The sequence below is a fragment of the Gossypium arboreum genome, chromosome 6 (genome assembly GCF_025698485.1).
Source record: "Gossypium arboreum isolate Shixiya-1 chromosome 6, ASM2569848v2, whole genome shotgun sequence".
Lineage (NCBI taxonomy): Eukaryota > Viridiplantae > Streptophyta > Magnoliopsida > Malvales > Malvaceae > Gossypium > Gossypium arboreum.
Genome location: NC_069075.1, coordinates 16,520,010 through 16,541,572, shown reverse-complemented (window position 1 = coordinate 16,541,572; position 21,563 = coordinate 16,520,010). Strand labels below are relative to the sequence as shown.

The window sequence follows — 21,563 nt, the reverse complement described above, 5'->3', positions numbered from 1 at the left end:
CTCGCCGAATTGATACCCTAATCGATTCCCTATCCGGTCCGATTTATATAACATTGAATTTTATAATTTTTTATAATTTTTTATAATTTTAATGAGTTTTATCTTTTTTAATAATTTTTTATTTTTAAGAATTATTTTATTTTTGACATTGTTAACTTTAATAGTAAAATTAAATGGAGGACTAAGATTTTTAAATAAAAAATAATTTGGGATATTTAAACCAAAAATATAATTCAAACCACAATAGAGACGGGTTACACTTGAATAAATTCTGCATCCGGACTTGTACTTTGAAGCCACCCCTCCCATCCTTACAGTAGAAGACACCAAGACCGGAAAAGTACAATCCTAATAGCTAAGCTAAGGTCGGTTTAAATTCTTAAAACACCTATTTCCTAGCTTCCCTGCAATTAGATTCGGACACGTGTACTACAAACCGGCATTACAAAAATTTTCCACTAATTAACCCATGCCTCCCCCACTCACTCCCTCTCTAATAATAATAAACATAAAATAAAAGAATATGCGTTGAGTAATCAATCGGTTTCTTTACACACGAAGGTAGTTTTCGTAATTAATCGGAGAATTTCAGTGAATATCGAGCTCCTCAGGTTCGTTAATTTTAAATATTCCGATTTGCCGTGTTATTAGGGTTTTTTCCCCCCAGATTTTCCTCATGTTTAGGTTGTCATGTTTTATTCTTTTTTCACATTCCGTGTGTTTGTGTGTGTATGGGTTTTTTTTTTTTTTCGTTTAATCCGTAGATGATATATCTCAAAGTTTATAGCTCTGTATTGCGATGAAGCATGTTAGCTATTAGAAATAGGATCTGAATTTCGATTTCTTTCTTTCTCTTTAGTTTTCCCAGCAGCCAAATACAAGGTTACAATGCTCTCTCCTTTCTCCAATATTGTTTTTAGAAAGCATTGACTATATTTCTCGTCTATGTTTGAATGTGATATTACAAGCTTTCTGAGGTAATTATAATTGTGCTTTTATTTAATATTTTAGGGATAAACTCATGGCAACTGCAACTATGGCTACCGCAGCTGGTGCAGCTGCTCTTCTGTACTATACATTGAATCGTAAATTGCAGACAGATAGGTCTGGTAACGATGACAATGAAAATGGAAGTGATTTGTCCAATAATCCTTCTTCAGGGCTTGATCGCGTTTCGCATAGGTTAATTCAAGCTCCTGCAACGTGGGTAGAGACGATTTCTACTTTGTCTGAAACTCTTAGGTTTACATACTCTGAGACTCTAGGGAAGTGGCCCATTGGAGATTTGGCATTTGGGATCAACTTCTTATTGAAGAGGCAGGTACCGTATGCATCCTTTGATTTTTATTGCTGCTGTAATGTTTGATGCCATGATTATTTTATTGGTTTCATTTACTCTGTTTTGAGGACTGTAAAACAGATTGGCTAGTAACTAGAATACGAGTGTTTGGGAGGGGTGGGGGAAGTTGTTTTTAAAGAAGTTGGCAGTTTCATTTACATACGAGAGATGATGGGTGTTGGACTAATGCTAGTTTTTCTGCCAAATTTCATGATTCTGCTCCAGTTAGTTTAAATCTACTATCATTCGACTTTCTTGTTAATTACAGTGTTCATATCAGAATCATGAGTTCAGAATTCTGAATCCTTTTGTTATGCCACTACCATCATGAACCTAACTTACATTTCGAATTTTGTGTTGAGATTTATAAGTAAGGTTTTTAATCTAAAGGATGAATCCAGTGCAATGGATTTTGGTTTGTTTTTATGTCATTATCTGTTTTGTACTTAATCCATGCATGGTTCTCACAGTTAGGAGTCAAGACCTATCATGCCTCTGTGCAACAGGTATAGTTGTATGATGTCTTAACACTGCATTTCATTGTAAACCTAATGCATCTCAGTATGAGCATCAAAGACAAATTCATTTGATGTTTTTAAAGCCATTTTACAGTACATGTATTTGTTTGTTCTTGGGCAGAAACATATTTTCTCCATACGATGCTCTAGTTTTATTGTACTGAGATAATTATAGAACTTGATATGATATCCTATATCCTCCTGGAATTTCTTGTATTCTGTAAACAAATCACCAGATCAGGCTTTCGTGTTTTTATGAAGTAGTGTTTATAGAAACTCTTAATAGTTCGTTGTCAATTTGATGTATCTATTATTGGCACTACAAACAATATGGTTATTTTTTTTTTCAGGGACATTTACATGTTGCAAGTGTATTTGGTGGTAAAGATAGCATTGAGCTCAAAGGACCAGATATAAATGCTGAACTTAAATATCTGTTAAACTTGTTGACATTGTGCTGGCATTTTTCAAAAAAACCATTTCCTTTATTTTTGGAGGAGACTGGTTATGCAGAGGAAGATGTTCTTCTCCAAGAACCCAAAGCAGGAGTAAGTTGTGTCGCCCCCCAACTTTCTGGATTAGTATGTGATATATATATTTAATATTGTAGTTAATTTTCAAAGGTATTACAATTCAATTGTACTGTCAATGTGCTTTTGAATTTATGATTAGTATTATCATATTTATTGAAATCTTGCAGATTTTGAAGCCTGCATTTACAATATTGGTAGACCACAAAACAGAATGTTTTCTTCTATTAATTCGTGGAACACACAGTATCAAGGATACTCTGACAGCTGCAACTGGAGCTATAGTTCCATTCCATCACTCTGTTGTGCAAGAGGGAGGAGTGAGTGATTTAGTTTTAGGTTATGCACATTGCGGAATGGTAGCAGCTGCTCGGTGGATAGCAAAGCTTGCCACTCCTTGTCTTATTAAAGCACTTGGTCAACATCCAACTTATAAGGTTAAGGTAAAGGCATAATTTGCAATTTATGTCCATAAATTTTCCTGCAACTATTTTCTGTCTATATATTTGCTTAACAAGAATGCTGCTAATTAGATAATGCTAATTGTGAAAATATCAAATTGTTTTTTGATCTTTTAAACCTTTTAAAAATTAAACCTGTCTACTTTATCAAAATTTGCTGAAATCAATAGATTTATTGAATTTGATTTAATAGATTGTAGGGCATTCATTGGGGGGAGGCACTGGTGCACTTCTAACTTATGTGCTGCGGGAGCAAAAGGAGTTATCAACAACTACCTGTGTCACATTTGCTCCAGGTTTGTTCTTTCTCTCTCTCTCTCATCTAGTGTTAGCCTTCAAGAATAGATGCCTCTTCACATGCTCCTGTATAGAACATCTCTGCTGTAATATGGTATGACATATCCCCTTAGGATGTTTGTTTAATGTGATACCTTCTTCTTTGAACATAGTAATGGAACTGACCATATATGTGCTGCATGCAGCTGCTTGTATGACATGGGAGTTAGCAGACTCGGGGACTGATTTTATTACTTCTGTTATAAATGGAGCAGACTTAGTGCCTACATTCTCAGCTGCTTCTGTAGATGATTTGCGTGCTGAGGTAAATGATATCAGTTGTTTAGAAATTATATTTATTCCTTGTGAAAGAAAGGGATGCTGAGATATTTCTACTGTAAGCATAAGTATCTTACATGTTCCATTTGATATGGTTGTGCTCCTTAAGCTTTTATTGCCTTTCTTTTCAAAGAAGAACAGTAATTTGCACTAGGATGAGTTTAAACCCCTTAATAGCAAATAAGTGCTGGCTTGTGAACTCTTACTGGCCTCACCTTCAGTTGTCTGCCTCTCTCTGGTTCTTCCTCTCCTATCCTGTTGTGGTTGAATGGTCCTCTTTGTGATTTGTGGCTTTCTGTAGCTGATAGATTTTAGGAGCTGGCACAAATAGGGTTTCATTGAAATGTTGTTCTGGACGGTATCTTGTTCATTTGCTTAAAGGCTATGTGATATTATCATGAACTATTTTTCTTTTTTTCTATTTCAGGTGACGGCCTCTGCTTGGTTGAATGATCTGAGGAATCAAATTGAGCATACAAGAATTCTGAGTACCGTTTATCGATCGGCTTCAGCATTGGGTTCTCGCCTTCCATCTATAGCCAGTGCTAAAGCAAAAGTTGCTGGGGCTGGGGCAATTTTACGCCCAGTTTCTAATGGTACACAGGTAGCTGAATTAATGAACCCTGTTCTTGCCTCACCATTAAACGATTTTTGCTAGATCCTGTTGTTTAGTTCTTAATAGCTTTTCAAGTTGAATTTACCTTTAAATTTTTTTCATTCCTAAATTGAGTATGTTTAGTGGAAAAGGAAAGAAAAGTTAGAGGAAAGAAGGTAAGATAGACTAAATTGGAATGATAGGGTGAGAGAAAATAAGACAGGCATAAGTTTGTTTTAAGTTGTGCATTTTTCAGAAGTTTTAATTTCTTTCCTCGATTTCAACTATATCAAGTAATGAATGAAAAGAAAATTAGGCTCCATTTGGTTTTAGAACTTGGAAACCATTTTCATTTTTGTTTTCTTGGAAATGGAGAACAATGAAGAGAACGTTTTTGATTGAAAATTTTAAAATGGTTTTGGAAAATAAAAATAAAAATATGAGAAAATTAGAAAAGGATAAAAATTATTTTTAACTAAAACTGTTTTGTAAAACTGAAAATGACAAAACATTGATTTTATCATTAAGTGAATTGAATCTGATTTGAACTCTTATAAATACAAAAAAGTTCTTCATTTCAATAGTTTTTCTAATATTTAATCTGGTACCTTCGATTGAATCTATACTATTGTAGAATTTCTTTATTTTATTTTTCATGTTTATATTATAAAAAATAGGTACTAAACATGTGTTCATGTTTCCATTTCAAAAATAGAAAATGAAAATCATTTTTAAAAATGGAAAAGAAAATACTTTTAGAAACTAAATGGAGCTTTTTTTCTTTCGATGTTTTCATCTTTTTTATCAAGCATACCAATAGAAAGAAAATATTTTTTATTTCTGTTTTTCTCCTTTAATTTTCCATCATTCTATTTTTCTTTCCACCCTATCAAGCAAAATCTTAAAGTGCGGTAACTGCTTTGGTGGTGGAAGTTTTATCTCCTTCGGCCTTAATTCTACCTGAACTTTGAACCGCTACTTTTGTTTGATCTTTTTAACCTTTTTAATTCTCTTTAGAATTTGATTTACAGGTTGTTATGAGAAGAGCGCAGAGCATGGCTCATGCAGCATGGAAACGTCCTACCATAAACCTGTCCTCCTGGTCTTGTATTGGACCCCGTCATCGTGGCACAGCTGCTCGATCAAACTCGGAGGAAGAAGGAAATACCTTGGAATCTAGCCCCAACAAAGCAGAAATGTCTGAGCCTCTCCTACCGTCTTCCCCAATAAACTCAACTTCAAGTACAAAAGAAGCCATTGAACTTCCTGTGTCTTCATCAGGAGTTGAATGGAGTTCCGAAATTGTGTATTCCTTTTCAGATGATAAACAACATCGTGATAGGGATGCTGAGCTGAAAGTTGGTGAGGACCTTATTAGCCACAACACGCATGATGAGTGCATGAATGAAGTTGAGTTGTGGCAACAACTAGAGCATGAGCTTTACGATAAAGCCGAAGATGACGAGCGTGATGTTGTTAACCAAATAAGGGAAGAAGAAGCAGCAGCCATTGCAGAGGTTAGAGGTGAGGGACAGTCGGATACTTCAGTTCCAGAAACAAAGGAAGTGCACAGGTTTTTCCCTGCTGGAAAGATAATGCATATAGTTACACTTCAGTCTGATGAGGTGGAGTCTGAAGTTGATACTCCCAGCTTAAGTGATGACACGGATGATAGGCAACGGACAATGGAGGCAAAGATTGGGATTTTCCTTACACCGAGATCCCTGTATAGTAAATTGCGGCTTTCCCAGACTATGATAAGTGATCATTTCATGCCTGTTTATAGAAGACAGATTGAAAAGCTAATAAAGGAGCTTGAAGAGGACCAACCTCCGAATGTTCAGAATCAGAACCAGACCCAGAACCATGGTCATGGTGTATATTCTGAACAGGAAGTCTCATAGGAAATCATTTCCCCTCTCTTGATGCAAGCAAATTATTTTCGAAATCCTTTATTTTTATATGTTAAACGTTTTTTCTTTTTGTTATTTTCTCATATTAACGATTCCTCCCCTTCTGAATCCCACAGCACAGTTTTATGTTGGTATATTTATGTTTTGTATTCAAGGGAGGGACTTATTTACACCTGTGTAAAATCAAAGAGTTCTACAGTTTCTTTAACCCTTGAATCAAGATTCAATCTACTGTCAAAATAGCCTTGTTTATGAAAAGTGTTTTCCTTTGATTATTTAGGAAAAAAGAACCTTCAATCCCTAACTCTTCATTTAGAATCTGAAAACTTTTTCTTTTTTTATCAATTTTTGACTCTTATGGGTCAAAATGAAGACTAGGCAACTAACAAGTAAAACGAGGGCGTCTGGTTTTAGTGAAACAATGTGCAAAGGAATTATAATATGTTTGGTTCACTGTAATGAAATAAAACTGTAATAAAGTAAAACAGTAATAAAATAGAGTTGTAATCAGTAATTCAATCTCTTAAGAGTTATCTTTTTAAGTAAATGATTATTATTATTAAATTTTATTAAATTTATAATTAAATATAATATAATAAATAATAAATAATTTGATCAAATTTTAATAAAATAATTTAATTACATTCTTAATATCATATTTTCAATACTGTCATATAATTGGCCTTTCACGTCGCTCGCACTAAAATTCATTTTAATCTCTCTTTTAAATTTCGATCATTCTTCTCATTACATGTAAAGCTTTCCAGTATTAATGGCAATAATAGTTGAAAACAAACCAAACTGCTAGCTAGGCCTTGGAAGGCATGGCAAGCAAATGTTGAAGAGATTGTTTTAAAAGCTAAAATCAATTCAAAGACCGCAGTTACTAATTATACCACCTTTTTTTTTGAAAATCAAACATTGGCCAGATACGACGATAAATATTTATTTGAGGCCAAACTGCCACGAGGAGTCGCCGACCACCACAGCCTTCATTGTCAATCATTAGTGTGCATTGGCATTGCAAGCACACGTCATAGTCATCAATTTGGGTTATGCCACTCTAGAAACACTATGATGACACTCAGAAAATAACTAATAATTCACAGTGGAGACATCTTCAAAAACTATTTAATATTTCAATTGAGTCAATGATGATATGAAGACATAAGAGTCTTATAAGGACAAAATCTCAAAACAATGTCCTACATTAAAAACAAAAACCCTTTTCTGTCCTTCTAACAATATATATATCCCTAGAAATTAAAGAAGAGGTTTGCAACATCCAAGCTATAGTTATATACAGGGAACTACCCCCCAGGAATGATAAACAATTCATATAGCATTCAAGTGTATGCTGCCTATCTCAAGGAAAGTGAATAAGACTCCTTGATGCTGCAATACCTAATTGGCAAAGTCCAGCGCAACAGATACATACTCATATAATGCCATTGACGCCAAGAGAATGCACTCATTAAATTGAACATCAATCTTCATCTGATGTATATCTTTTCACTCTAACTCGTTCCCCATTAAAGTGGATGTATTTCCATTTGCTCATGTATCTTCTAAGAACCAACTTCTGTTTGTCTTCTTTGCCGAGTTCCTGAAAGGCACGAGTTACTTTCTTGACTGTGTTTTCATCTGGTCTGACACATAACTCCTCCATGTCTGCAAATACCTTTAGAAAAACACCAATAACTCAACCAACATAATTGTGCTTCATTTGATACAAATGCTCACAAACAGAATAGTGGTGTCAAGTAAAAACATCAGAATTGGTTTTGTATGGCATTCGGGATGGTGATTGGTATACCTCTATTATCTTATCTGGCATGCTATGATGATCAAATAAAGAAATCATCCCAGAAAACAACCGCTTTGAGATAGAACGACTTTGTGTATGTAAAACCATGTTCCACAACGATCCAGCCTCATCCACTCTGTTATCCATAGTTCAACAACCTTTCCAAGGATATAAAAAAGATTAAATTGTAGAACCTAAATACAAATAGAAGCAAACTTGAGGCTACACAAAACATAGAAAATAAATGCATTCTTACAGGGAAAAATATAAGCTTTTTTTCATTAAAAAAAATAATGAAGGAAAAAAGGAAAAAAAGGGTTAAAAATTAACAATATTACACATCAAATGATATGATCCAATGATCATAATTAATGAATCTTATCCAAAATTTAGAGTCAAGACATCCCTTTAAACTCTCTCATGTAATGGCAATTTAATTATCATGTAACGGTAAAGCATTGAAAACTCATCTGATTTGCTTTACATTAAAACTACATTCAAGGCATTAAGGAGTTCCGATCCCTTTGTTCTTGGCCCCAGCCACCGTTCGGATTCCCATAATCTCTATCCCTTTGTTCTCGACTCCAGCCACCGCTCGGATTCCTATAATCTCTATCCCTTTGTTCTCGACTCCAGCCGCCACTTGGATTTCCGTAATCTCGACTCTTCCAGCTACCTTATTGTCACGACTCCTCCAACTGCTTTGAGAGTGATTAAAGAAACTCGAACTGTAGTCTTGACAGCCAAATGCTAGCCTTTGGAACATTCTGATTTGTGCAAATTGTTGTGCTGAATCGTAGACTTCACTTTGGCCAGGTTTCATTTCGTATGTGAGATCCGATGACTCGTCCAGTGAGTCTAGAGCTCTCACCAGCTAAGAAATAAATGTCGAAGAACACATAAACACTCAAGTTTCTTACTTTTGTTACTTGGATTCTCCATTTTGCTTTGAGTACTAGTATGGTCCAACATATATATTCGGACATGGAGTATGAGACATGACCCTCTAATGATTCTCAAAATGGTTCTTTAGTACTTAAATCTATTTACCTGATTCGTTCTAGGCCTTTTAGCAGCTGAATGTCACACGCAAGGAGCTGCCTCAATCATTCGAAACATTTCGTGATCCACGTAGTTCTTTTCCAGCCTCGGATCCACCAACATATCAAAATCTTGATGTTCAATTACTTCAGCAAGCAAAGATCGAGCCTGAGTAACAAGTTTGAATCATATTATAATGTTTGAAATTGGAACATTGCCACAGGTTTTGTTATGAACAAACAATCAAGGTAATACAATATTAGACTGTAACTTTAGATTTTATTCAGACGAAAATCAAATTTCTTGAAGATTCTAACAGTATAAGCTAAAACTTACGAAGAAAGCCAAAGCAAACGGCATGTTAAAACAAGGAAAAACTTTTGAAAACACAACTAAACATAGCGGAATAGCCTTTTACCCATTCAACCAGGCTCTCGTCACCTAACGGCTAAGAATCATCAACAGGTTTGCGCCCGGTAATTAACTCCAAGAGAACAACACCAAAGAAATAAACATCGGATTTTTCAGTTAACTTGCCACTTGTTGCCTACTTTGGAGCCATATATCTAAAAAAGAACAAATCCGTTTATCAGAAAACCCTGAATATTTAGTATTTAATTTCCAGTAATATACTATGATTTTAACGATTGAGAATCAGTATTTAATTTTTCAATTTACCAAACAATATGTAATGTTAACTTACCCAAAGGTTCCCATCACACATGTGGTTACATGGATTTTTAAATCCAAAGCTAATTTTGCAAGCCCAAAATCCGAAACCTAAATTGCGAGACAAAAAGTTAGATTTGACCAAAAAAAATCCCAATGCAAGTCCTAAGGAAGAGTACAATTTGTAAATTCTAAAAGTAGTGCATAAAGTCTCGAGTTAACGAACTTGTTATGGAATTCATAAGAATTGTCACGAAGCAATTCAAGATCAAAATAATGATGCTGGTAAAATTTTATCTAAAACCCGATGCAGTAGCTAAATCTCTATGCAATTTATGATTCTCTAAGCATTAACATTCAAAAATAAACAAAGCGTATTAGCACATATGTTGAATTTCTCTTTAATTTAACTTCAATGGTTTTCTCAACTGAAAAGCTTTGTTCAGCTTACACTGTAACTAGCCTAACATTTCAGAATCAAAATTGAAAAAAAAAAAGGCAAAGCAATGGCAAATTTACTAGTAAAACAATTTCCTCATCTCCCCCGCCTCTGTTTTCTTTTTCTTTTTCTTGCTCAAAAACTCTGTAACTGATTCAAAGCTCAAAATCCAAAACCCCATCAACCCATTTACCACAAACAACAAATTCCAACCTGAAACTGAAATCCCTTACTATTGAAACAAGCAACCTGAAATCCCTTACAATAAACAAAAATGCCCAACAATTCAAAAAAAAAAAAAGAAAAAGCTTAGCTTTCTAACCCTAAATTGCCTTAAAATAATCGGATCAACCAATCGACCAATTTTTTTTCGAAAACTCATCTTTTTCATAGCTCCCTACTAATGAAATACAAGCAGGGAAGCAAAGAGATGAAATTCTCACAATGAAGGTGAGATTGAGGGGAATAACCTTATCGTCTCAATTTTGGGGAAGCTTTTTACAATGTCGAGATCTCTGTCGATGATGATCGTAGGATGAGAATAACTAAACGGGAACGAGGAGACAGAGTTGGGGTGTGGTAACTTGAGGTGTTTGCTGAGGGAGGGTGGTAAAGGGCGAGAATGGGAAGTTATGTTTTTTTTTCTTATTCGGTGGAGGCTCTGTCATGCTATTCTTTAGATCAGGTAAAAAATGACTATTATGGGAGGAGGTGGAATGGGAGATGAATGAAATTCTGTCGAATGGAGGATTCGGTGAACCAAGCTATTTATCACCGAATCATCTAAGAATAGTTTGATTATTCATGCCAACCAAACGTGTTGTAATGAAACAAAGCGTTTCATCCAGCTAATCTGTACCGTTATTTTCCATTTTATATTTTCTATTATTTTTCCTATATATAATGGTTTGTAATTGCTAAGGGGTTATGAATTCGTTACACATAGAGGTGTGCATGGCCAGGCGACCCGGCCCGGTCCGAAGATCCGCCCGAAAAATAGGAGGGTTTGGGTAAAAATATAGGCTCGAAAAATAGGTTTGGATAAAAAATGAGGCCCGTTTAGAAAATAGGTTGGGTCTCGAGTAAGATTTTTTTGGCCCGGGCCCGACCCAATTTTAATATTAAAATTTTTTAATTTTTTTAATTTTTAATTTTAAGTAACTTTAGTACTTTTACTTTACTCTTTTGTTGTTTTTAATGTTATTTTGATATTGTACAATTTTGTTATTAATATAATTTGGTTCTTAATTTAGTTCTAATTTATTTCAATTTTTCAATTTTAATATAATTACTTTTTATTATATTTTTAATTTATGTATTATTTGAAGAATTGTTTTAGTCTCATTTTTATTTGTTTTTGTTTTAATATTTATTTTTATGTTTTAGATGTATTTGATTTATTATATTTTAAAGTTTTTTATTTAATAAAAAAAGTAAAAAAAATTAATATGACCGGGCCGGATTGGGTCTGGTTCGAGCCTACTATTTTTTTCTCAGATTAAACTTGGACAAATTTCTAGGCCCATATTTCGGGCCGGGCCAAACCCAACCTTAAAAACAGGCTAAATTTTTTGTTGAGCCCGGCTTGAACTTCTTTTTTTCTCTCTATCTCTTTCCTTCTCCGGTTACTCTTTTCTTCTTCTTCCTTCTTCTTTCTTCTTCTCTCTCTGGAATTTCTCTTTTCCTTCCCTTCATTCTCTCCCATTTTTGGCTTCTTGGTTTTTTTTCGTAACAAAATGTATCAGAGTTTCAATCAATTCTCCATGGCTGGTGATGAATTGAATCGAGCCCTTTTGGTCACAATCTATCATATGCTTTACCTTATTACTATAGAAGTGCTCCATCAGGTTTTTTCACCTCATGGATTTGTGCAGAAGATCGTCACATTTCAAAAATCGGCTGGTTTTTAAGCACTGATCCAGTTTGAAGGATGCTTGAATGTTATCTTAGTTAGAATTTCTCTACAAGGCCGTAATATTTATGATGACTGTTGTCAACTTGACATAGAGTTTTACGGTGCTTGTGCGGCGATCCAGGGGTTATGTGCGGGTGAGAATGTGATTGGTACGTCTTTGGCAGTACCTCAAACGTCGGTTTTCAAATATGAAAATAGTGATGGGGATGGTGGTGTGGTGGAGGTAAAAAGGTTTAATAATCGTAACGCTCCGCCGTTTGATTAGGCACTGATGGTACTGATTGACACGAATGAGTATCCCGCGATCCTTAAGAACAAGCTCCATCAAGCCTGCGCTGCTATTGCTTTCTTTCGTGCATTGACTGTAAAGGTAAAAGGTTCATTTTTGCAAGTCAAAAATCAAGCGCTTCAATTGGATCTGATGTTCAAGGTTCCTCTGGTACTAGAACAAGGTGAACTTGATGTTAGTATTTTGGTTGTTTCAACTACACAAAAAATGTCAGGGACATGAGTGAGGCATGCCATAACTGGGACAAATGATAGGTGTACAGTGATGGGTAAGGTTCCTCCAAATGAATGTTCTTTCAATGGAGTGCCAGTAAAAAACGATCCAATGGATGATTTCGATAGGATTTCAGGTGATTCTGTTGTTGGGAATTTAATGGCTTCTACTCTAATTTTGTTCATTGGCATTCGGTTAGATTTGATAACCCTAGAAAAATCCCTACTTTAGATTACTTAGGCAGTAAGCTATTCAAGAGTTCCTCAATTGTCTATGCTTGTTGTAGTCCATACATGCATGAAGAAAGTGTGGTTTTGTTAGAAAATGGTACATCTATTCTTGTTTGATTTAACTAATTGTGTTAATTGTCAGAGACTCAATGACTATGTTAAAGGTAGTAAACTTAGAGTTTTATGGGATGATTCGAGTGGTGCAGAGAATTATAAATGGTTGGGTATTGAGTTCAATTGGCATCCTAGGATTTCAGTTGTTGCCCGATCAGATGTTGCTTTGTTACTTGATTTTAAGCGTAATAAGTGTAATGTAAATTGTTTAGCTAAGATTGAGATGTTGAGCCCATATGATGTAGTTGATGAGGATCAGTTCCTAGCGTTTTCTAGAGTAGGAGCTGATGGGTTTTAGTTTGTTTTGGCTTCCAAAAGTTTATTTCTTCTTTGCGAAGTGCACAAACCAAGGGTGCCATTGTTGTGTTGGGCTCATAATCTAGATAATCCATGCTTCATTGATGTGATTAGGTTATCAGAATTAAGGTCACAATTTAGGGATGATACATATCAGTGGGAAACTGAATCAAGTTTTTGCATAATATTGGGATCATTTTGGAATTGTAAGTTCAGGCTGTCTTCAATTAATGAAAGATCTGTTGCTATAAAAATTTCAAAGTTTTGCAAACCCTTTTTAGCAGGGATATCTTGAAGTTGGTGTGCGAGTCAGATGAATTTGGTGGGTTAATTTTGATTAGGCTAATGTCTTCAGGGAAGAATGAAGCTCAACGATATTGTGCCTCATGTGATTTGGTGCAGAATTTTGATATAGCTCACAAAGAGCCTTTGTTAAATTTATGGATAGCTTACTATACTCCTCATGTGACGATGAATATGAATTTCCTAAAAGGTTTAAGTATTTGAACCTTGACTATTTTCATGGTTGTTTGAATGACAATCTTGCGCAAGGCCTAGGTTCTGAGATGCAGAAGTCTCATAAGGATTTTCATCAGAAGGAGTATTTTAACTTAGACTTTCATGAAATTTTGTGTGAGAAGCTGATGGTCTGTAGATTTGGTTGATTCAGGTCCTCTCTTGCACTTTCTTTTGTCTTTAATGTGGGCAACTTTTCCTTTGGAACTTTTACTACTAGCTTTCTTTAGCTATCCTAAGCTAGTTGATGTGCCCTTCGATGGCATGGCCATGCCTCTGCAATTTTCAGTTGCTCTAGGCTTTTCTCGGTTGCCTCCATTCCTACTAGGGAGGCCTTCACGCCTCAACACTTAGTGGTCGCATAAAATGCAACTTGATGATTCGCTTGTGGGTCACGTTCTTCCTCTCCCCATTCTACTTACACTTCATGAGTTTTGTAATGGCTGTCTTAATTTAGAGAAAATGTGTAGATTTCCATTAAACACGGAGTTTGGCCTTAGGTTCAATGAAGTCATGTGGGTTGTTGCAGAAATGGTTGTATCAGATTCTATCTTGCATAACAATGATGAAACTTTCCCTCTTATTGATCACAGGGATGAGATGTGGGTTAACTATCAATGGCCAAAACAATTCCTTTTATACCATCCAGTTGCAGGCGAGTCGCATGGTAACCGTATTTATAATAATGTGAAATTTACTACCATGGGTACCAAAGTGCATAAGGTTACTGATCCTAATGACACAATGGATAGTGTTGGGCTAGAACTGTTTGATGATCTATATCCCATTGAATTGAAGTTTGATGTTCTTGTCATGAACTTTGTACTTATGGATGTCCTCTGCTTGATTGAAGAATGGGTATTTATGGTTATCCTATTGAACATTCAAGCACTTTTCCTCACTTTGATCCTTGAGGACAAGGATATTTTTGAGGTGGAGGAAATTTTTATAGGTTAAAATGAAGACTAGGCACCGTACTGTTATTTTCCAATTTTTATTTTTCATTTTCTGTTATTTTTCCCTTATATAATGGCTTGTAATTGTTGAGGGGGTTGCATAGAATTCCTCTTTCTTTTTCCATCTCTTTCCTTCTCCGATTTCTCTCTTCTTCTTCTTCTTCCTTTTTTTCTCTTTGGAATTTCTCTCTTCCTTCCCTTCCTTCTCTGCCATTTTTGGCTTCTCGATTTCTGTTCATAACAGACTCATACGGGTTTAGTCTATTAAGAATTGTTTGCAGTTGGACAAAACATTAAAGTGAAGATGACTTTGTTAAAGAGACTAAGAGCATGGTTAGTAAATTTTTCCTCAATAGAAGTCTATTTTATTGAAAGAAAATGAAGAAAGCAACAATTACGCAAATAGAAGAAACAAAAGCTGAAAAAAGAGAACACAATGCAACAGCAAAAACGCCGCAACAAATTAGACATAAATCGTGCTGCCAATGATTAAAATAAATGAGTTGATTAAAGGCATAAATCCCCCGGCCAATAATTAAAAATAAATGATTTTTCAGTTATGTTTGGTTGAGTTGCTTGGAAAGTGGTAGTCGATATATTATATAAAATCAATTCTCAAAAGAGTTTTATACATTAAATAGGGTTGGAATACACCATTTCTAATTAAATGAGGGTAAAATAAGAAATAATTATTTCTAATTAAATGAGAATAAAATAAGAATGCCAAAAACCAAGGATGAAATAAAACTACTGAATTCAATAAAGAAAAAAAATGGAACAGTTACATTATATTCATCACTAAAACCATCCGTTTCACCTTAAATACTATCTCAGCACCAAAAGGAAACACCTTTTCAATATTCAAATTTGGAATAAAGGAAAGCTTTTAGCTTGGCATCATATTTACTATTAATGTTATTATGGTAACTTCTTATGAATGCCTCCTACTAAATACCTATTATCGTTTCAGTTTCTTGATTTTTAAACCTTGATTACTTCTTCCATAATTATCTCCTTCGCTCGATTTTTTTTTACGGCTTTGCATTTTTGTTTTTATCTTCCATGATTTCTTTGGCATATTCCTTGCATGTATTGCATATTTGAAGGAATATCTTAATAAATTTTCTTTTTCATCTAACTATAGCAATAGAAAATATTTTTGCTTTGCATAGATTTCATCTTTTATTGTAATTTATTTTAGAAAATAATTTTTTTTAGCTTTAAATTTTTTTACATTATACATAACAGCTCACTTTTAGCTAATTCTTCTTAACAATGAGATTAGTAAAATATTCTTTTACGACTTTATTATTTTGTTTTTATCTTCCATAATTTCTTTGGCATATTCCTTGCATGTTTGAATGGAATATCTCAATAAATTTTCTTTCTCATCTAACTATTATAATAGAAAATATCTAATTTGCGTCTATGGTTGCTTTTCTTAGATTTCCACTTTTATTATAATTTATTTTAGAAAATAATTTTTATTCAGCTCTGAATTGTTTTTACTTTATACATAACAACTTACTTATAACTAACTCTTCCCAACAATGAGGTTAGTAAAATACTTTTTGACGGGTTTATATATATATATTTATATATTTATATTCCGTGATTTTTTAGCATATTCCTTGCATGTCTTACATGTTTGAATGGAATATATCAATAAATTTTCTTTCTCATTGTTATACATGCCCTTCACCAGTCAGACACGTGTCACTACCAAACACATTGTTGACTTTGGCATTGACTCCACCTTAAGTAATACCCATTTTCAACCACTTACTCAAGTAAGAAGACACCCACTCATATTTGAGTCTGAACACAATTCTAAGACAATAAGGAGTCTATTTAGGTATAACTACCTTATACTCATAATTTCTTTTTATATACGGACATGATTAGCCTTTACGCATTTTGTGAGGTTAAATGTATATCCTACCATATCATATCAATGGAAAACGGAACCTTTCTTATAAGTACCCTGAAAAAAGATGTAGAAAGGATCGATTCCCTAGCACAAGTTACTCCAAGCAATCATCTCTTTGGTTAGCCTATTCGCTTGTCCTTGTTCCGACTCTCAGTCTCTTTAGGTGAATTGACCTCCATTGCACCACTGTGATCTTCTCATTTATCTTCTTTATCAACCTCTCTTGTTGTACCTGGTACCAACAATTGGTGTAATGAGTATGGATCGAAAATGTTTTATAATGAAAATTATGCTACCCACAATCCCATCAACAAAAACAATAACATCAACCCTGCCAATTCCTCCACTCCAATGAATGATAGTAATGCCACCAATACTGAACTTCCCCAACCCAAACCAAGATGCCAACTCTCCTAGCCATGGTCCTCATGGAAGCCTTGAGCCAACTTCTAAATACCCTCAATTCTCCCTCAGCTAATCCAACCACTATAGTCTACCTTTCAATTCCCAACACTCTATCATCCCTTGCTACCTCGCAAGATCCCAAAAATGACCACATAAAGAAAATTCTCTCTTGTTTGGCTTCCAAACCTCATTTTATTGTTGCGACTAATCTTCTAGATCAAGTTTCCCAACAACATCTCCTTGGCTCTCAACACCATGTCACTGAGATGTAAGAAAAAATGCAACTCATGGAGGAACAAACTTCTGGTTTAACAACATCAGTTCTAGGAACAACAAGAGCTTTAACGCCAACTTGATAAGCAAAATACCCGCAATGAATGGTTGATCGCAAAGTTATGCACAACCAATGATGCTATCAAAGCTAGTGATTTGCCCCTTCCACTAGAACCAGAAAGTACGATCTACTGTTGAAAAAGGTAAGAAGAATCATAATGATAATGAAATAGTATAAGATCTTCAACTTATTAATTGTTCAAAGTAAGAACCTTAAAACAAGGTTATTTATATTGAAAGACATATTGCAGCCACCAAATTGGATTTCTTGCAATAAGCTAAAGGTTCTAAGCCTGAGGAAGTTTCCTAGAGCTATGCTAATGAACCTTTGACCCATTCTGTATTAAATCACAACCTTTTTGCTTCTTTCAAGTTCCCTAAGTTGTCTTATATTGGTGGTAGTGACCTGGAGGACCACTTAGCTAATTACAACAACCACATGAATATTCTTAGAGCCTCTAATGTTGTGAAATGTAGGGTTTTCTCCATAACCCTTTCTAATATTGTTCGTCAGTGGTACCTATTACTCCTTTTGAGATCCACAAAAAACTTTGAATTGGCTGGGTTATTCATGAGAAAATTTTAGCCAACAAAACCCCGCAGTAGTCAACTGTTTACCTTATGTCCATCCAATAGAAAGAGAATGAATCCCTTCGAGATTTCATGAAGAGGTTTAATGTAACAATAATGATCATGAAGGGTGTTTCTGATGCTCTAACTATTCAAGCTTTCCTAGCGGAAACTACACATAAGTTTCTTCAAGTCCACATAATTGGAAACCCTCTGGAGAAGTTGTCTTAGTCATATGTGTTGGAAAAACGGGTTTGGAAAACACAGTGAAAAATAAATTTAGGGAAAAACCAGAGTTTTAAAATATTTTCCAAAACAAGATCTTGGTCGTGATATCTAAAGTAATAATCACTTAATCAAAATTGTACCTTTTCAATTTGTCTAGGATGAGTGCTTCAACCGAGTAGTCTTCTCTGCTATCCTCAAGCTCACATCTACCGAGTGTGGGACCGTTTCGAATCAGAAAATTTTTCACAAAAATTACCAGTGGGGTAATTTTATAATTTCTCTAAACTTTTGGGTCAAGTTGTAAATCAGATACATAATGACCCAAGGCTCTCTTTATATAGGGAGAGTTTAGAGAGTTCAACTATAATTACACTTAATCACTTTAATATTAAATTAATATAATATTTATCAAGATAAATATTAGATTAAATTTAATATTAATTCTATTAAAATAATATTATGTTTATCTTATAGATAAAATACTATTAAGATACTATTAAGATAAGAATTAAATTAAATTTAATATTAAATTATTAAAATAATATTATTTTAGAATAATTAATCTGAAACTAAATTTTATGATAGAATTCCAGTAGGAGTGTAACTCTTCCATTGCTCAGCCACTGATGACCAACTGTCGACTATCACCAGGATGCCATCGTCGTAGTCGCTGATACTGCCGTGTCTGGTAATGCAGGTATGACACCTTTACGGTATCTTGAGCCGGTTCGGCTGCTACTGGTTGGACCAGGTCAATGACGACCCGATCGGTTCGGTCTAGCCATCGGTTGGACCATTGGCCCAGTTTCACATACTGGGCTTGGTTCCACCAAGTTTTGGGTATTAGTCTCGATTTTAGGATCCCAGGCCCAATTTATGATCTTAGGTCCAATTTTCAAGTTAAATTACCCATTGGGCCAATTGTATGACTTGAAAATTAACTTCCAAAAATATTATATTAATTTTAATTGATTTGATTAATTTAATTTTACTTGATCTGAATAAAAATTTCCAAAAATCATTTAGATTTTCTAAATTAATTTTTCAAGAAAATTCTTTAATTAAATTCTCTAGTTGAACAATTCTTACGACCACCTAAATTAATTCCACATCAAATAAGTCGACTCAATTAAATTATTCCCAAAGTTGTAGAATTTTCTTCTAATTCAAATGCAGTCCGATCGAGCTTTTGTTGAGCTAGCGGAGGGACCGATCAGACATATTCAATTAGGCTCTAGTGATTGCAATTATTGCCAAAAGTATTGTTCTGATAATTCACAATTACTTAATCATGGAGTTAGTCCACAGGAAGTACCATGACTAAAAACTCCGTATTGTATACTTTTTAAGAAAGCAATCCATCCCACTACTTTGTCCAATGACCTCATCATGTCTGTGTCACCCTTATATGATATCCTTGATTCCTTTAAGTTAAATCTGTTCACTCAATACAATTCTATTTTATCTCATTGTCACCATTGTGTCTTCTTAATAATTAATATGATCACTATCAACAAATAACTATGATAAATTGCTCATTTGAAAACAAGTAACCCCTGGCCACGTTCCACAATACCAATGAGAGGATATCATTAACTTTCTAATTGAGCTATGAATTCCATTGTTGCTAGTAAAACCATGCCATACATAAGTCATGTACCCAACATACCTGCTATAAACTCGATCATCTTTAGAGCATAAGCTTCCACTTACATCAAAGCACATGAGTTGCATACGCATGGTCAGTGACTAACTCATGATTTAGGTAAATCACACCATGAACATCACAAGTGAATTAATTCACAAAGGGATTCAGAATTAATTCATCTTGGGTCCAATCAAATGTATCATTCTACCAATGAATACATCTATGTCTCTACTTGTGGAGTCAATTGCTTCGATAGCCAAGACTAGCCATCTCCTCAATTGGAATTATAAATGACCTAATAATCCTTCTCAGTATTTGAATCAAATGCTCACTTTGATTTTTTTACGGGATTACGAACTCATTTAGATTATCTACTAAAGTAAGTTGCCTTTCTCACAATGTAAACGTTCTTTACAATGCCATTTATCTTCAGTTTGAACTTTAGACAATCAATGAGCTAATATTTTCTTATCACAATTTCACTATGCATGTAAAATATAAAAGACATAAATACAAAAGACATAATGGTGAAATGTGAAATTAACTTTATTTATTTATTAATCATTCAAATAAATAGAAAATAGTTACATGTTTACTATAATATGTACACATTTTCCAACAATATGAAATAATTCATTGCTTCACGAAGGGTGATCAAATAGATATTGATTAAGCCAACCCAGTAGCACAAATAACCCAACGATCTTGTTTCCTAAATGACCCTCCCTTCTGCACCACCAGTAGGTTCCAGTACATCATTATCAGTCCCAGCAAAGGACTTGTCCCTCAGTAGGTGATGGGCAGTTTGAATAATATAACCTTCCATAACAACGGGGTAGGCAGATGGGTAATATTGTAAGACGATTGACTTACCGTCAAATGTAGTAGTAATTCCGGTCTATTTTTGCACTTAATAAGCTTGTTTTCTAGCCATTTTAGTATTTAATATTATGTTTTCGATACTTAGTAGTTAGGATTAAATATTAGTAAAATAAGTGTTTTTTAACCCATTTTGTGAGTGTTGTGACCTATTAGGCCAACACGGGCATTAGGTAGTGCTAATTTGTGTAATTGAGTGTGTAGAATGATGAATTATAGGCCCAATTGATGTAAGAGTAAGGGACGAGTGATGCGCAAGCTTTTTGAGCCATCAAAGCATGAAATGAACCAAGGAAGCCACAAATTGCTTATCGTGTCACGCCATAGCCTTGACATGGTGCCCAAATACTTCAAGGCTATTTTCGTCCACACAATCAACTTTATACGAAGACCTAGGACTTCTCGAAGACCTAGTTCTGGCTGCCAAGACTCCTATAAATAAAACCTTAGGGGTTTGATATAACAAAGTCATCATGAAGCCCTTAAAAAAACCTTAGTACTTTAGGCGTAAGATTAGATTAAGTTTTCTTTTGATTTTTGTAAGACTTATTCTTTTCTCTTGGATTAGTTTTGATCCAAGAGTTATTTTATTTAATTGGAGTATTTTAGTTATTTCTTCTTCGCAAGCAACGATATTTGATTATTCCAATCGAGAGATTCATTACTCCGCGCTCTAATTGACATCAAAATCAAGATTATTCTGATCTCTTTTCTCTTTCGGTTTCATCGTGTTATTTACATGTTTTTATTCAATTGAGATTAAGATTATTAATAACATGAGTGGCTAAATCCCTTAGGGGAGATTAACGAGTGGATGGGGACGTGATTAACGAATGGAAGGGGATATGATTAATGAAGGATTTAGGGTTTCTTGAGAGGATTAGTTGGTATAGATTACATGTTCCTAAACCCTAGGAAGTAATCATAGGTTAAATGAGATCGGGAGATAAGTTTGGCCGAGTAAATAGTAATTTATCCTGGTTGAGTGATGTTTGTGTGATAATTTTTAATATTTATATTTAATCGTACTTGAAACTAACTATTATCATGATGAAGGCAAGTGTACCTATTGAACAGTAGTATAGCTTTAGCAAGACCGGATTGTCGAACCCA

At 34.5% G+C, this 21,563-nt stretch overlaps 1 protein-coding gene and 1 long non-coding RNA gene across 3 annotated transcripts; one reads left to right on the top strand and one right to left on the bottom strand.

The window, feature by feature from the left end:
* The first annotated feature begins 242 nt into the window (after positions 1-242).
* Positions 243-6,211, top strand: LOC108470556 (uncharacterized). 2 transcript variants are annotated; one of them, XM_053030190.1, is made up of 8 exons: positions 243-365; positions 1,012-1,321; positions 2,208-2,405; positions 2,558-2,830; positions 3,042-3,144; positions 3,331-3,449; positions 3,891-4,067; positions 5,090-6,211. In XM_053030190.1, exons 2-8 carry the CDS (start codon positions 1,022-1,024, stop codon positions 5,960-5,962), a joined length of 2,043 nt encoding a protein of 680 aa, XP_052886150.1. In that variant the 5' UTR covers positions 243-365; positions 1,012-1,021; the 3' UTR covers positions 5,963-6,211. The 2 variants fall into 2 exon arrangements, with proteins under 2 accessions (XP_052886150.1, XP_017627395.1); XM_017771906.2 differs by lacking the exon at positions 243-365 and adding an exon at positions 372-611.
* Positions 6,212-7,088: 877 nt separating this feature from the next.
* On the bottom strand, positions 7,089-10,791 carry LOC108470906 (uncharacterized). Its single transcript, XR_001869429.2, has 6 exons — positions 10,398-10,791; positions 9,523-9,599; positions 9,238-9,385; positions 8,829-8,987; positions 7,788-7,936; positions 7,089-7,652 (listed from the first exon to the last, which is right to left on the bottom strand). It is a non-coding gene; the product is annotated as an uncharacterized LOC108470906 (long non-coding RNA).
* Between the last annotated feature and the right edge of the window lie 10,772 nt (positions 10,792-21,563).